The sequence below is a fragment of the Oryctolagus cuniculus genome, chromosome 1, assembly GCF_964237555.1.
Source record: "Oryctolagus cuniculus chromosome 1, mOryCun1.1, whole genome shotgun sequence".
Lineage (NCBI taxonomy): Eukaryota > Metazoa > Chordata > Mammalia > Lagomorpha > Leporidae > Oryctolagus > Oryctolagus cuniculus.
Window position 1 is genome coordinate 68,513,949 of NC_091432.1, and position 16,012 is coordinate 68,529,960.

Below are 16,012 nucleotides of genomic sequence, written 5' to 3' on the forward strand. Positions count from 1 at the left end.
GCTTTTGCAATTCATCACTGTGCTTGTTATAATTGTTTCAGAATCTCAGTTCTGATTTTATTATGTTATCTGCTAGCTATGCTCCTAGCTTCTATTCATTAAGAAAGGCGTAAAGAGAAAAATAACTCACACTTCCACACCTTCTGTGTGGAAGGTACCATACTGAGAAAATTTGCATGTAATATTCACAACCTCCCTATAAAATATCTCAATTCTAAAGAGGAGAATCTACAGGTCAAAGGGGTTAACTGACAAGACAAGGTCACAGAGCTGGTTAAGCAGTGAACCAGGTCCATCTGAATTAGAAGTTCAAGGTAGAAAGCCAATTTCTATAAATTCTAGAAATCCACAAAACAGGACCCTGAAAGAGCAGAAAACTAGTTCAGATCAATAGCCACTTACTGTAACATCTTTGAGGTCCAACAAAAGCAACTGATCCATGTGGACATCCAGCCTTCTATTTCACTAAGCTGTCTAGGCAATTATACTGACTCTTTAGATGCACTTGTTTTTGTTTTTAAGATTTATTTATTTATTTGAAAGGCAGAGTTACAGAGAGGCAGAGGCAGAGAGAGAAGTCTTCCATCCACTGGTTCACCCTGCAAATGGTCGTAACGGCCAGAGCTGGGCTGATCTGACACCAGGAGCCAGGAGCTATCTCTGGGTCTCCAACATGGACACAGGGGCCCAAGGACTTTGGCCATCTCCCCTGTTTTCCAAGGCCATAGCAGAGAGCTGGATCAGAAGTGGAGCAGCTAGGACTTGAACCAGTGCCCATGAGATGCCAGCACCGCAGGCAGCAGCTTCACCTGCTATACCACAGCCCGATCCTAGATGCACTTTTAAAAATCCAAATTACTCTCCTAAAAAGGAAATAAGGCTGCCTAGTATGACTTAGAATGAACTCATGTTGAGTACTCTCTGCTTCCTTTTCTCAGCCATCTCTTGACACTCATTATTACTAATATTAAATTCCAGGCCGGCGCCGTGGCTCACTAGGCTAATCCTCCGCCTAGCGGCGCCGGCACACCGGGTTCTAGTCCCGGTTGGGGTGCCGGATTCTGTCCCGGTTGCCCCTCTTCCAGGCCAGCTCTCTGCTGTGGCCAGGGAGTGCAGTGGAGGATGGCCCAGGTGCTTGGGCCCTGCACCCCATGGGAGACCAGGAAAAGCACCTGGCTCCTGGCTCCTGCCTTCGGATCAGCGCGGTGTGCCGGCCGCAGCGCGCCGGCCGCGGCGGCCATTGGAGGGTGAACCAACGGCAAAAGGAAGACCTTTCTCTCTGTCTCTACCTCTCTCACTGTCCACTCTGCCTGTCCAAAAAAAAAAAAAAAAAAAAATTTAAATTCCCAAATTTGGGTGTGGGTCCAGGGGATTTGGATAAAGAAGAGGCAATTAAGAATTTGGAAAGAAGATATTCCAAGTGAAACTAATAAAACTTTCAGGGCCACAGTTGTGGCATAGTGAGTTAAACCCTGCCTGCAGCACTGGCATTCAAGTCCTGGCTGCTCCACTTCTGATCCAGCTCCCTGCTAATGCACCTGGGAAAGCAGCAGCAGATGACCCAAGGCATTGGGACCCTGCACCCATGTAGGAGACCCAGAGGAAGCTCCTGGCTCCTGGCTTTGGCCTGATGCAGACCCAGCCACTGCAACCATTTGGGGAGTAAACCAGAGGATGAAGACCTCTCTGTCTCTTTCTCTGTAACTCTGCCTTTCAAATAAATATTTAAAAAAAAAAAAAACCTTCCAACTGAAGACATTTATTATATTTTGAGATTTTATAAACAGTTTAATAACTTACAAAATAAATAACTAAATGGCTTCAGATTGCTCCAAATCCGACAAGAGAGAAGTCTTAATTTTTGCTCATATCTAGTTAACAGAGTACAAAAAGGGGTCTATTTCCACTTTGTTTCAACCACTTAAAGAATGAAAGTAGAGAAATATTTAATAAAAAAAATGGGTATTAAGGAAGGACAGATCTTTTATCCAGGTAACAAACAAAAAAATGTAATCATTCAAGGGATGAGAACGAAATGAAAAAACTGTACTTTTATCTCCAGGTAAGATGGATCGGTAAAAGCGGTCCTTCTTCTTCTTCTCCTCTGGGTTTGGGGGTAGAGGTTTGGAACCATGGTTCAGGGTTCCAGCATCTTTGCTGCCTGCTCCAATCATAGTGCTGGTGTTTCTCATCGGAGGGGCCGGGGGTTTGTCTTGAATGTCTAGGCCGTTATTTGACATTGTCACCACCAGCAACAGCTACTGGAATCAGAAAGAAAAACATTAACACTTATTATTTCTGAGCAAAAGAAAATACATGTTTAAAGTTTTAAAGAATCCAAATCATAAAGCCTTTCCTTCAAGACCAACGCAAGCACTTCCACCATATACCATGAATATTGCTGGTCTATTCAATTCACAATTTTCACAGATTTACACGCCTACTCTGTGCCAAGCACTGCTAAAAATTCACCAGGATCTTGCTTTTCTCTGCATTCCTGTATCTGAGACATTGGAGAACACAGAAAACCACCATGACATAATTGAAAATCAGAAATGCAGTCTACCAAAAACTAAGTGTGAATGCTGGTCTCACTTATTAGCTTTAGAGAGATTCTACAACCTCTTAGGTTCCATTTATTCATCTATATGAATATTCTAAAGAACTGCTGGGGCTGATGGTAGTATGCAGTGGGTTAAACCATTGCCCAAAATGCCAGTATCACATGCCAGTACCAGCTGCTCCACTTCTGATCCAACTCCCCACTAATACCTGCAGTAGAAGATGGCCTGAGAGCTTGGGCCCCTGCCACCCATGTGCAGGGCCCAGATGAACTTCAGGGCTACTGGCTCTGGCCTGGCCCGACTCAGGCCATTACAGCCATTTGGGGAGTGAACCAATGGATGAAAGATCTCTTTGTCTGTCTCTCCCTCTATCTCTATCACTCTGCCTTACAAATAAATAAATCTTCAAAATATCAGTATAAAATAAATATTTTAAAAACTGTGAACAACAGTCCACATACTGAGTTCTCTGTCAATGTCTAACTTTTTAACCTTAGACAAGTTATATTTTCTTTCTCTGGAATGGACTATATCAAGGGTCAGCAAAACTGTTTTGTAAATAGTTTTATCGGAACACAGCCATATTCATTCACTTATGTATTATCTACGATTTCTTTCACATTACACTGATAGACCTGAGCAATTACAACAAAGACTAAATGCCCACAAACCTAAAAATACTTACCATCTGGCCCTTTATAGAAAGTTTGCTGACTTCTGGAATATATCATCTTCTGCAGTATCTCCCTCCTCTAAAATTCTGCTTTGCTAGGTGACCAGCATCACGGTGCAGCAGGTTAGGCTGCTGCCTGTGACACCAGCATCCTGTCATCAGAGAGCTGGTTTGGGTCCCAGCTGCTTCACTTCTGATCCAGCTCTCTGCTAATGTGCTTAGGAAAGAAGCAGAAGATGCAAAGATGCCCAAAGTATTTAGGCCTCTGCTTCCCATGTGGAAGAATCAGATGGAGTTCCAGTTTCTTGGCTTTGGCCTGGCCCAACCCCAGTCATTGTGGTCATTTGGGGAGTGAACCGGCAGATGGAAGGCATTTGTTCGTCTGTCTATCTCTCTCTCTAACCACCTTTCAAATAAATACATAAGTCTTTTTTTTTTTTTAAGGTAATTAGAAGTTCTGCCTTGCTCTATACATATGGTGGTCAATGCAGTAACTATCCTGCTCCATATGGTATTCCATATATACTGACAATCTCCAATGCTTCTGGGAAACAGAATAAAATTTAGAAGGAGGGGAGCCCCTATCACATGCTACCAATAGTTTTAATAAAAACAGATGTTATTACAATAAAGTACATGTCCTAGACAATGGAAAGAATGTATTCAGAGTCATGAAGTTTCTCATTATTCTTTCATGCTACAGTAGAAATCATATCTTTAACCATGACTACATGGAATAAATATATGCTTCTTGGACTTAAAAACAACAGTGCTTTGGAGACAAACAGCTTAAAAACAAAAGCACCATAATCACCAACAGCTTTTTAGAAATATTGATGTCCTGGCTTGACCCCATAAATTTTCATTTAGTAGGGCCAGTTAAAAGCCAAAATGCTGTATTTTAAAAGTTAGTGATTCCATCCTGATGTCATACACATAAGAGTGTTAATTGTTACATTAACAACAGGAGTCACTGTGCACTAACTTCCCATGCAGGACGTCTGTCCTCAATGAGTTGCATTATGATAGTTAACTGTAAAACTTATTCTCAAACAGTTTTTTTGGGGTGTGTGTGTGTGTGTGTGTGTGTGCAAACTGTTGAAATCTTCACTTAGTATAGAGTTGGTCTTCTGTGTATAAAGTGAACTGAAAATGAATCTTAATGGAGAATAGAACTGGGAATGGGCGATGGAGGAGGTGGAGGGGTAAGAGGGCAGGTATGGTGGGAAGAATCACTATATTCCTAAAGTTGCACTTATGAAATTTGTATCCCTTAAATAAAAGGTTTCTTTGGGTAACAATTTTTAAAAAATGTTAGTGATTCCAACACCAGACAGATTTCAATATCACTGCTTTTAGATATTTATTACTATGAGCAAAATTGATAGTCTTTTTAAAAATTTATTTATTTATTTATTTGAGAGAGAAGGCGTTCTCATCCATCGGTTCACATCCTATACACCCACATTGGCTGGGGCTATGTCAGACCAAAGCTAGGAAATAGGAACTCAATCCAGGTTTCTCGTGGGGGTAGCAGACACCATGACTGCTGCTGCTTCAGGGTCTGCATTAGCAAGAAACTGTTGTCAGGAGTCAGAACCAGGCATGGAACTCTGATGCAAGTCTTAATTGGCATCTTAACAATTAGGTTAAAGGCCCAGTCTGTAACAATCTTTTTAACATGTTCTAATAAATCAGATGAACTGAGTGGTCCACCACATTTGGTTTTTTCCTCAATTTTTTTTCAGGTGCCATCAGTAATCTTAAAACACACATTTAAAACTTTTCATTAACATCCCCAAATAAAAGCTGAAGTTCTTTAGCTTGCTTTTAGAGGCTCTCTATTATTTGACCTAGCCCACTTAATCTCATTTTCCATCCCTATCATTCCCTATAATTCCCTTTACACTCTACCTGTATCCAACTTCTCCAGCTTCTTCAAGTATACCATAGCTTTCATACTTCCATTCCTTTGCACGTGTTATTCTCTCTTCCCAGAATGCCAATTTCCTTACTCAAACTGTGAATACACTAATCCTACAAGGCTTAATTCAATTGTTACTTCTTTCATGAATTATTTTGGAAATGTTCTCATCTCTAAGTTTCCTCCTCCATGTTCCCAAAGCAATGGGTATATGTTCAAGTTATCATACTTATTTTTCTCATGCCAGCATGTTCCTCAAACATAGGACCCAATTTTGTCATCTTTGTAATCCAACAGTTCCTTATATATTATCTACCTCACAGTGGATTCAAGTATTTTAGTTAATAAAGTTGGCACAAGGATACTTTGCCTTTAAGTAGTTTAGTACAGATGAAATTCAAAATCCTTCACCATCTGACATTGACCTGCCTTACAAACTAAGTCACCACACCTAGACATAGACACAGCCTACATTCAAACTATACCTCAGATATCTCTGTTCCTCTGATATCAACCCCTCTCTCTATCTCCCCCCGCCCCCGCTCCATCTCACTCAATCTTCCTGTCATGGTGGTTTTTCCATTCTCCCTATCGTCCCCCCCTCTTTATTTTCAAGCTTACTCATTTATTTGAAAGGCAGACTTATAAAAAGAGAGGAAGAGACAGATCTTCCAGCCACTGGTTCACTCCCCAAATGGCTACAACACATAGTGCTAGGCCAGGCCAAATCCAGGTGCTTCACCTGAGTCTCCCACATGGGTGGCAGGGACCCAAGCATTTGTGCCATCTTCCAGGACTTTCTCAGGCACATCACAGGCAGCTGAATGGAAAGTGGAGCAGCTGGGCCTCAAATGAGATGCCAAAGTCACAGGCAATGGCTTAAACTGCTACATCACAGAGGCAACCCCACCCCACTAATTTGCAAATAATCATCCTAATCCTATCCTTTCCATTCCCGTCCCTTCCCTCTCTAGCTTATATTTGAGAGGCTCCCAACTGCTAGTTCACTCTACAGATGGCGGATGCAGGGCCAGAGCCAAGGACCAAGAATTCAATCCAGATCTACACAGGTGAAAGAAACCCTACTATCTGAACCATCACTGCTATCTCCCAAGGTCTGCATTAGCAGAGTTAAGAGCCAAAACCGGGTATGAAACACGGGCTCTCTGATGTAGGACAGAGGTGTCTTAATTGCTAAGATAAACATCTGCTCTCCCTACTCTTGGTTTAAAAAAAAAAAAATCAAGCAGGCAAGGACAATATTGTGAATCTAGATTAACTCTGGGTGGTGTGCTTTCTATCCATTTATTCTGGTTTCACTTTGTAGACTTACCTTTGCTCTCCCTCCCAGCCCCAATTCAAGTTCATCAGCTCTCCAAAGGAAGTTTCCACTGTCTCAGTTCTCAAGTGTACCTTCCCACTCCAGGCTGCCAATTCCAAAATTACACTTACTGCAGCCACCTGACACCCTAATCAAGCCCTTCCTAGCCTCCCAGGCCCTTCATCCAATAGCTTCATTGGACACAAACTCCCTTTTAGATCTACAGCCCAGGATTATGCCAAGAAAGGCTTTACCAACTTTCCTGATACAGGCCTTTCTTCACGTCTCAGTCCTTTTACTATGTTTGGAGAATTCTCAGAAGTAGGGCTTCACTTTCAAAGAGATTCCCAACTACATACAACCCAAAATCTGCTGAAATCTAATATTTGAATCCTTTTTAACTTTGGTGTAGCATATTTTTGAAAACCTCCTATGATAGAAAATCTATAATTTCAAGACAGCTTATTCTATCTTTGTTCACCTCATCTGAAGAGCTCTCATTTAGGGGCTGGCGCTGTGACATAGTGGTTTAAGCAACTGCTTGCAATGCCAGCATCCCATGTGTGCCGGTTTGAGTCCCAACTGCTCCACTTCCAATCCAGCTCCCTGTTAATAGCCTGGGAAAGCACTGGAAACTGGCCCAACTCTTCAGGTCCTTGCCACCAACAGGGAGACCCAGAAGAAGTTCTTGGCTCCTGCTTTCAGCCTGGCCCAGCCCTGGCCATTGCAGCCATTTGGAGAGTGAACCAACAGATGGAAAATCTGTCTCTCCTCTCTCTCTAACTCTGCCTTTCCAATTAATTAACTTAAAAAAGAGCTCTCACTTATATTAAATTCTACTGTATTGCAACCATTTTTTTACAGATTTACCTTCTCTTTACCCCACCACCAAAAACCAGACTTAGACAATCAACTCCTCTATGACAAAGTTCATGTTTTATGTATTTCTTGATCCCCAATACCAAGCTTAGTATAGAATAGGTAATAAAAAAAAAATCAATGGGCCGGCGCCACGGCTCACTAGGCTAATCCTCCACCTTGCACACCGGGTTCTAGTCCCGGTCGGGGCGCCGGATTCTATCCTGGTTGCCCCTCTTCCAGGCCAGCTCTCTGCTGTGGCCCGGGAGTGCAGTGGAGGTGGCCCAAGTACTTGGGCCCTGCACCCCATGGGAGACCAGGAGAAGTACCTGGCTCCTGCCATCGGATCAGCGCGGTGCGCTGGCCACAGTGCGCTGGCCGCGGCGGCCATTGGAGGGTGAACCAACGGCAAAGGAACACCTTTCTCTCTCTCTCTCTCTCTCTCTCACTGTCCACTCTGTAAAAAAAAAAAAAAAAAAAAAAAAAAAGAATTAAGAAATAAAAGAATAAATGAGAAACAAATTAAAAAGTCCACCTTTTTGTCCTAAATCCTCTTAGAACTATTAGGAAAATTCTTTTTTAGTTTTTCCCCAGACTGAACTTTAGATACCTGAAATACCTTTCTTTTTAAAGATTTACTTATTTACTTGAAAGTCAAAGTTATACAGCGAGAGAAGGAGAGGCACAGAGAGAGAGAGAGAGAGAGAGAGAGTCTTCTAATCAATTGGTTCACTCCACAGTTGGCCACAACAATACCCCTCGAATACGTTCTCTCAATGTTAAACATTTCCCGGATCTTCAATATATTCACAAAACACAACTTTGAATTTTCTTGATCACTGAGAGTCACTGCTCTACTTTCTAGTTTCCTTGCAGTCCCACAACCAATCCTTTCCTGTAGTTTAACAGATCTTCTTTTCTTTACATTCTTAGGTTCCCTCTTTGGTCATTTTGTTCATCTATACTCAGCACAATAAATAGCACAATTTAAGAACTGCAATTTTTTAAGCTTTGTTTACAAGAAAATAGACCCAAAACATCAATTCTGAGAGGAAATACACTCAATACTTAAACAAGGAGAACAAACACATCTTAAATCTTCTAACACTCTCTACAGATGAAAGGTTGGGGAAGATGAGAAACCAATGTCTTCTAACACACTGCAGTACAAAGCTAGGCCTGAAGCCAACATTCATGATAGCTCAGGTGGTACCCCCTTCCATCCACCTGGAAAACAGATACGAGACAAAGACAGCCTGACCACAATTTAACAATGGTCTCAAAGGCTCAAGAAGCCTAATAATCTATGAGCAATGAATTATACTGAGGTATTAATTATGAATCAACCGATGACTCTATAATAAATACACCAACACCACAAGGTTTCAAAAGTGCCACTACAAGGGCAATACATAAAATGATGGTTGGAATTAAAGTCAAGAGACACAAGTGTAAGTCCTAGCTCTGCTATTCCTTATTGAAATCCCAACATCTGTGAGATGTTATTTTATGTTTTTCTGCTGGTCAAAAGGCAACCAAGGAGGGAAAGTAAAGCCACTATATATAAGATAAGTTATATACTGAAAGAAAGTGAACTGCGGCCGGCGCCACAGCTCAATAGGCTAATCCTCCACCTCCGGCACCAGTACCCCGGGTTCTGGTCCCGGTCGGGGCACCGGATTCGTCCCGGTTGCCCCTCTTCCAGGCCAGCTCTCTGCTGTGGCCAGGGAGTGCAGTGGAGGATGGCCCAAGTCCTTGGGGCCTGCACCTGCATGGGAGACCAGGAGAAGCACCTGGCTCCTGGCTTCGGATCAGCGCAATGCACCAGCCGCGGCAGCCATTGGAGGGTGAACCAACGGCAAAGGAAGACCTTTCTCTCTGTCTCTCTCTCTCTCTCACTGTCCACTTTGCCTGTCAAAAAAAAAAAAAAGGGAAAGAAAGAAAGAAAGAGAGAGAGAGAGAGAGAGAAAGAAAGAAAGAAAGAAAGAAAGAAAGAAAGAAAGAAAGAAGGAAAGAAAGAAAGAAAGAGAAAGAAGGAAAGAAAGAAAGAAAGAGAAAGAAGGAAAGAAGGAAAGAAGGAAAGAAGGAAAGAAGGAAAGAAGGAAAGAAGGAAAGAAGGAAAGAAGGAAAGAAGGAAAGAAGGAAAGAAGGAAAGAAGGAAAGAAGGAAAGAAAGAAAGAAAGAAAGAAAGAAAGAAAGAAAGAAAGAAAGAAAGAAAGAAAGAAAGAAAGAACCGGGACTTAGCAAAGGAGTATGCTCATTGACTACTTCTCTCCTCTTATCATCATGGTATAAAACAGAACCACAGTAACCAAAGATTTTAAGATACACATAATAACAAAGTCAGATGCAACTTTAGAGATCCCCTAATCTGACTACCTCCCATATTACAGGTAAGGATATTAAGGTCCAAAGAGCAGGAGGAAATTAATTTGGCACAGCAATTTAAAAGTAAAGTAGAACCCTCTTTACATAGATAAAAATTTTACTCAACTTTTAGAGCAAAACTCAAAATTCTCTGCCAAGCAAAACTTTAAACTCTCTGCCAAACAATTTTCTAACTATTCTGTTCTTAAGTTAAATCTAGCCCTTCTTTCTGACCTGAATTCAGTTACCTCTGATTTAGGTTTAGGTCAGTTCAATCTAGCCAACAGCAAATAGAAGTATACATTACCATGAGCTAAGCACTAGGAAACATAAGCGAAGTATTGCTCCACAAATCAAAAGAATACAGCATAACACAGGGATATGGGATTTAAAACATGTGGAAGTTATGCATATTTTTGGTGAATCTGCAGGTTTTTAAATTAAGCACAATTCAAATCAATTAACTTTTACTGAATAGTTACATGTAAGGTGCTAAGCTAGAAACCAAAAATAAACAAACAGGTAATAAATGTACAAACAAATAAATGAGTATTAAATGACCCAACCCTAGAGGCTCTTAGTGTAGCATGCAAGCAGCAGGATTTGGAAAACCACAATGTCAGGCTAACTGTGAACAGTGCTACAGAACATACAAATTCTGTCCAGACAAGGAAGAAGGAAAGACCAAACTGAATTGAGATAATCAACAAAATTTCACAAAAGAGAAGACAGTAAGAGTAACAGTTCAAAGAACAAATAGGTGACAGGTGTTGGTGTGGTACTTAAGAGTCACTTGGGATACTCATATCCCATATCAGAGAGCCTGGGTTTAAATTTGGCTCCCCTCTCAATTCCAGCTTCCTGCTAATGCATACCCTGGGAAGCAGCGGTGATGGTTTAAGTAGTTAGGCCTCTGCCACCAACATGGCTTTTAAAACACGAGTGCTGAAGTACTTACAGGGAAGTATAAAATACATGCAGTTTATTTTGAAATGCATTTAAAAATAAAATAGATTAATGGGTGAATATATGGGTGTGATATAATATACATGTCAATATATGTGTATAAAGGAGTCGATAAAGTACACTGCGCATTGCTTAACAAAGAGCCACATTCTGAGAAATACATCATTAAGTGATTTAATCAATGCACAAATATCATAGCACATACTCACACAAAACTAGATGGTTCAGGTAAATTACTTGACATGGTTTAATGAAACAATCAAAAGACACAATAAACACAATGTGTACAAAGGCTGCTGCTTATGCAATAAAGATAAAAAGTACAGTACAGTCAATACATAAACCAGTAAGATGGTCATTTATTATCATTGTCAGGTGCTATGTACTACACATAATAATATGTGCTATATTTGTATATTACTGGCAGCACAATAGGTTTGTTCATACCAGTATCACCATAAACATGCAATGCATTGCCCTATGATATTACATAGCTATGATATCATTAGGCAAAAGGAATTTTGCAGCTCCATTATAATGTCATGGGACTACCATCATATGTGATCCAAAATGTTACCCATTATGCTGTGCATAACTGTATGTGAAATGTTAATTGTAGTAGTATATAAATGGTGTGGTCACTATACAATCTTTTCAGTGTTTTAAATTTTTTCTAATATAATTTTGGGAGAAAAATCACTGATTCTTTAACTCTGCCCCCAGAGTCTCTGATTTAATTGGTATTGGATAGGTTCCATCACTTATATAATATCTAACTCAAAGAAAAGAAACAATAAATAATTGAATAATTTTAAATGATAAAATTGATGGCAAATGCATCTTAAGACTGCTGAAAAATGTACATGCGAGGGTACAGTGTGGCAGAATGCAGCATAAAGGACTAAAATGGGAAACTAAAAAAGTGAGACACAGCAGATCACAGTGGGCCTTTTATGTTCTGCACCATATACAGCACTAGTCAGAAAAACGGTCCTTTCTAAGCAGTTCTAGGCAATAAATGACCATACTAAAAATAAAAGATGACACTGTTGGCTAAAAAACTAGGCTGTCGGGTGATGCAATGAGAAAAGAGGTGCTGCCTGGAGGAGGAGACCAGCTGCTATCCATCTGCACAGGGACTCGGTGGCTCCCTAAGCTCACACCACAGGACCTGGAGATTATGACAGTACTGTAAAGTTCCTAAGATTAGCTGAAATTTTAAGAAAATTTCCTCCAGGGAATTTCCTGGCTAACCACTTCTAATCTTCACAACTAGGACTTTAGTCATCATTTGGGGTTCATATTTTAATAATAACTTTTATTATATTTTAATATATATAGATTATACCTGAGTTTATAGAAAAGGTGAAAATCTATATAATAGGTGTCATTTTTTTTCCTTCATTAACGCAAATATCACCTATTAGTGCCAGGCTAATGCTAGGTGCTGAGGATAAAAGAATGAGTAAGTCAAAGTCAAAAGAAGAAGCAGAGCTTCAGGAACACTGCCCATCACCCAGCATTACATAGTTAGTAGGCAGCAGAGGCAAAGACCTGAAGTGAGTTCTGTGTAATGACAGAATCATTAAACCACATTTCACTGTTGACTCTAGCAGCAAAGGCATGGGCTAGTAACCTCTAAAGCTCATATAACTTCTCAAGCCATTATTTAAAACTAAAAAGTGAAAGGAAGAAAAAAATAAAACCTACTCCACATACTAATCATATTTGTTAGTTCAAACAACCCAGAGCAGCTGCAACTGGTATGATCAACACTCAATGTAGAACTGAGGAGTACTGTATGCCCTTGGTGCCTGTTATGAGAATCTGATCTCGCTAATTAAACCATGCCAAGAGGTTTTCTTTGGCAGGAGACTGGAATGCTGCAGTCTTGAATTTGCTGAGGGATGTCATTCTAATTCGTGAAAGACACTCCCGCTATGTAGCCTCCAACCACTTGTTCTAGTTTAGAGTGTAGGGCAGCACATAGCAAAACTATAGGCTGTTTCTAGATTATTTAAAAGAAAAAAAAAAAAGCTACTTCTATTTCTGATCTTCAGTTTCTCTTATATGAAATATAAATTAAGACTATTTTTTTTTTTTTGACAGGCAGAGTGGACAGTGAGAGAGAGAGACAGAGAGAAAGGTCTTCCTTTGCCGTTGGTTCACCCTCCAATGGCCGCCGCGGCCGGCGCGCTGCGGCCGGCGCACCGCGCTGATCCGATGGCAGGAGCCAGGAGCCAGGTGCTTTTCCTGGTCTCCCATGGGGTGCAGGGCCCAAGCACCTGGGCCATCCTCCACTGCACTCCCTGGCCACAGCAGAGAGCTGGCCTGGAAGAGGGGCAACCGGGACAGAATCCGGCGCCCCGACCGGGACTAGAACCCGGTGTGCCGGCGCCGCTAGGCGGAGGATTAGCCTAGTGAGCCGCGGCGCCGGCCAATTAAGACTATTTCACAGAGTTATCATGAGAATTGAGGAGCATATATAAAAGCACCTAGCCTGGCACAAAACAGATGTTCAATAAACACTCCCTTCTGCCACCTACCAGTTTCACTTCTATTATTCCCTAAGCTTGTCACTCCAGGTTAGTATACCTTTATTTTCCTATCCTTGTCACACTGTTCTCTGTGTAAAACGTCCCAGCTTCTCTGCCAAGCAAACTCCTACTCATTCTGCAAGGCCCAACTTGACTTACTTCCTCTATGAAATCTTCAGAAGCCCCCTTACTTATAATTTTTCCCAAAATTTCATAGCCTTCTATTAAAGTACCCAACTTTACCAAGTTTAAACATTATTATTACTTTAATTTAATTTATTTATTTTCATTTGATTTAAAAGGTAGAGAAACAAAGAAAGATCTTCCATTTGCCAGCTCATTCTCCAAATGCCCAAAACAGACTCAGCTGGGCCAGACAACCATCAAGACCCCAGAACTCAATCCAGGTTGCTTCTATGCATAGCAGAGTACTTGAGCCATCACTTAACTGCTTTCCAAAGTGCAGATAAGTAGGAAGCTGGAATCAGAAGCTGAGCTGAAACTCAAACCCAGACTCTGATAAGGGGTGCAAAACATCATCTTAACCACTACACCAAACAAAATCTACCCTGCTATGCCAAACACCCACTCCACAAAACAAATTCAATAGCATTTTATACATACTTCTATGCAGCAATTCCAAAATCTTATTCTATCAACTATAGTTCACTCTTGTTGTCCTCACTGATCAGGCCATGAGCAACTCAAGGGACAAAAGTGAGTCTAATTAGTCCATGGCCTACCCAGCACAAACCTGGCACACAATGCGATTAGTGAAGTTCACTGATGAAGGCAGCTTGGTTTAGATAAGAAAACACAGGAGCTAGAAAGACCCTGAAGAATTAGTTCCAAACCTTAATGTTATGGGAACCTGAAACTCATAGGGGCATGCAATTTACTTACAACCACCATGTGAAATAGTGATAAAGACATGGATAGTTTCTGATTATTCTGATTCTCTCAAAAATACTGGTTCTACACTAATTATAATTTGAGACAGAATGAGCAAAGGCTATATCTGGAAGGCTTCTGCTGATTAGAGGCAGCAGAGTGGTAGATAAAGGGCAGAGAGAATTGGAGAAAAAAAATTAAGCTCATTTAGGCTGGTCTGTACCTAACTACTAACACACACACATACACACACACGCACACGCACACACACACACATACCTATAAATCTTCCTCATTCCTATGGCTACTACTTCCATACAGTAACTGGAATTACTTGCAGAAACCAATACTTGTATGTCTGATAATCCTCTCCCTACCATCTTGAAAATTTCCTGACCTGTAGCCCCACTGGAGTTATCCCTAACAAATGAGGTAAAAAATCAAATTTGTTTCAAACCCCAGTCCTGCCACTGAATCTGCACTGAGAAAACTCAAGATCTGAGAGCTAGAAGGAACCACAAATGCCACCTGGCTCAACCTCCAGGAAACACTGGAATTTACTGTCTCTTAGGTGCTTGACCTTCCAGCCAATCCCTGGCCTGAACATATGCTGTGATTTCCCACACTGCTGTAAGCTGCCTCAAAGGAACAGTTTCTCTACCTAGTCAGACCCACAGCATGAAAAGGGACTGCCCTTTCTCCTCTAAAAGATTAGCAAGACTAAGCCAAGCCAATCAATCTTCCGATGTCCATTTATTTCAATCATCCATGATCACTCAAACTCTTGTCACCAGTCCTTTCTATATAGCTTCTAATCTGATCAAATCCCCCACCCTTCTGATGCTGGAGCTTTACACTTTACTTTGGAACTTCTCATTTGTCACTGGCTAATTCCTCCGTCTCCTTGCCCTAAAATAATTTGGATGGGGCCAGCATTATGGAACAACAGGTTAAGTCTCTGCTTGCAATATGGGCAACCCAAATTGGAGCACCAGTTCCAGTTCCAGCTGCTGTTTCCAATCCAGGTACTTGTTAATGTACCTGGGAAGGCAGAGGAAGAAGGCCCAAATACTTGACACTCATCTGGGGGACGAGGATGAAGTTCCTGGTACCTTGCTTTGGTCTGGCCAGTCCTGGCTGTTGTGGTCATTTGAGGAATGAACAAATGGTTGGAAGATCTCTCTACTTCTCTCTCAATCACTGTCATTCTGCCTTTCAAATAAATTTTTTAAAAAATCAAACACCCTTGCCTCTCCCTCCATTTCCAAAATTTAATTGGTAATCCTAGCTTTAAGATAATTGATTTCTGGCCAGCACCATGGCTCACTTAGCTAATCCTCCACCTGCGGCGCCAGCACCCCGGGTTCTAGTCCCAGTTGCTCCTCTTCCAATCCAGCTCTCTGCTATGGCCAGGGAGGGCAGTGGAAGATGGCCCAAGTCCTTGGGTCCCTGCACCCACATGGGAGACCAGGAGGAAGTGCCCAGCTCCTGGCTTCAGATCAACCCAGCGCCGGCCGTGGCAGCCATTAGGGGAATGAACCAACGGAAGGAAGACCTTTCTCTCTGTCTCTCTCTCTCACTGTCTAACTCTGCCTGTCAGAAAAAAAAAGATAATTGATTTCAACTCTTCTCCCCAACTGTCTCTATACTGAAGGAGCCAATGTCCTAGAGAATATTACCAAACCTGGCTTGCTTCTTTCACTTGGAATTTATGATTACTTTCCCACACTGGATGTCCCATTTACCTTCTCCTTAGCTGATGAGCTTATTTTCAATGAGAAAGCAGAAATCTTAGCAGGAGAACTCTGTCTTCATGCCTCCCTACATCTGTATCCATGATCTCCTTCCCCCAGTACAATGAAAGAGGTATCCCTCCTACCATCAGAAACCATTCTCCCTTCTCTTTCAATT

General features: G+C 41.5%; 1 protein-coding gene across 5 annotated transcripts in view; it reads right to left on the reverse strand.

The window, feature by feature from the left end:
• Positions 1 to 16,012, reverse strand: part of PAK1 (p21 (RAC1) activated kinase 1) — a 192,908-nt gene that overhangs the window by 93,323 nt on the left and 83,573 nt on the right. For 3 of the 5 annotated variants that reach the window (XM_051850728.2, XM_070075855.1, XM_051850733.2), the window contains exon 2: positions 2,051 to 2,261. In XM_051850728.2, coding sequence (XP_051706688.1) covers positions 2,051 to 2,240 — 190 coding nt within the window. In that variant the 5' untranslated portion in view covers positions 2,241 to 2,261. The remainder of the gene's footprint in view (positions 1 to 2,050; positions 2,262 to 16,012) is intronic. The other 2 variants (XM_051850720.2, XM_051850738.2) reach the window with 1 other exon arrangement.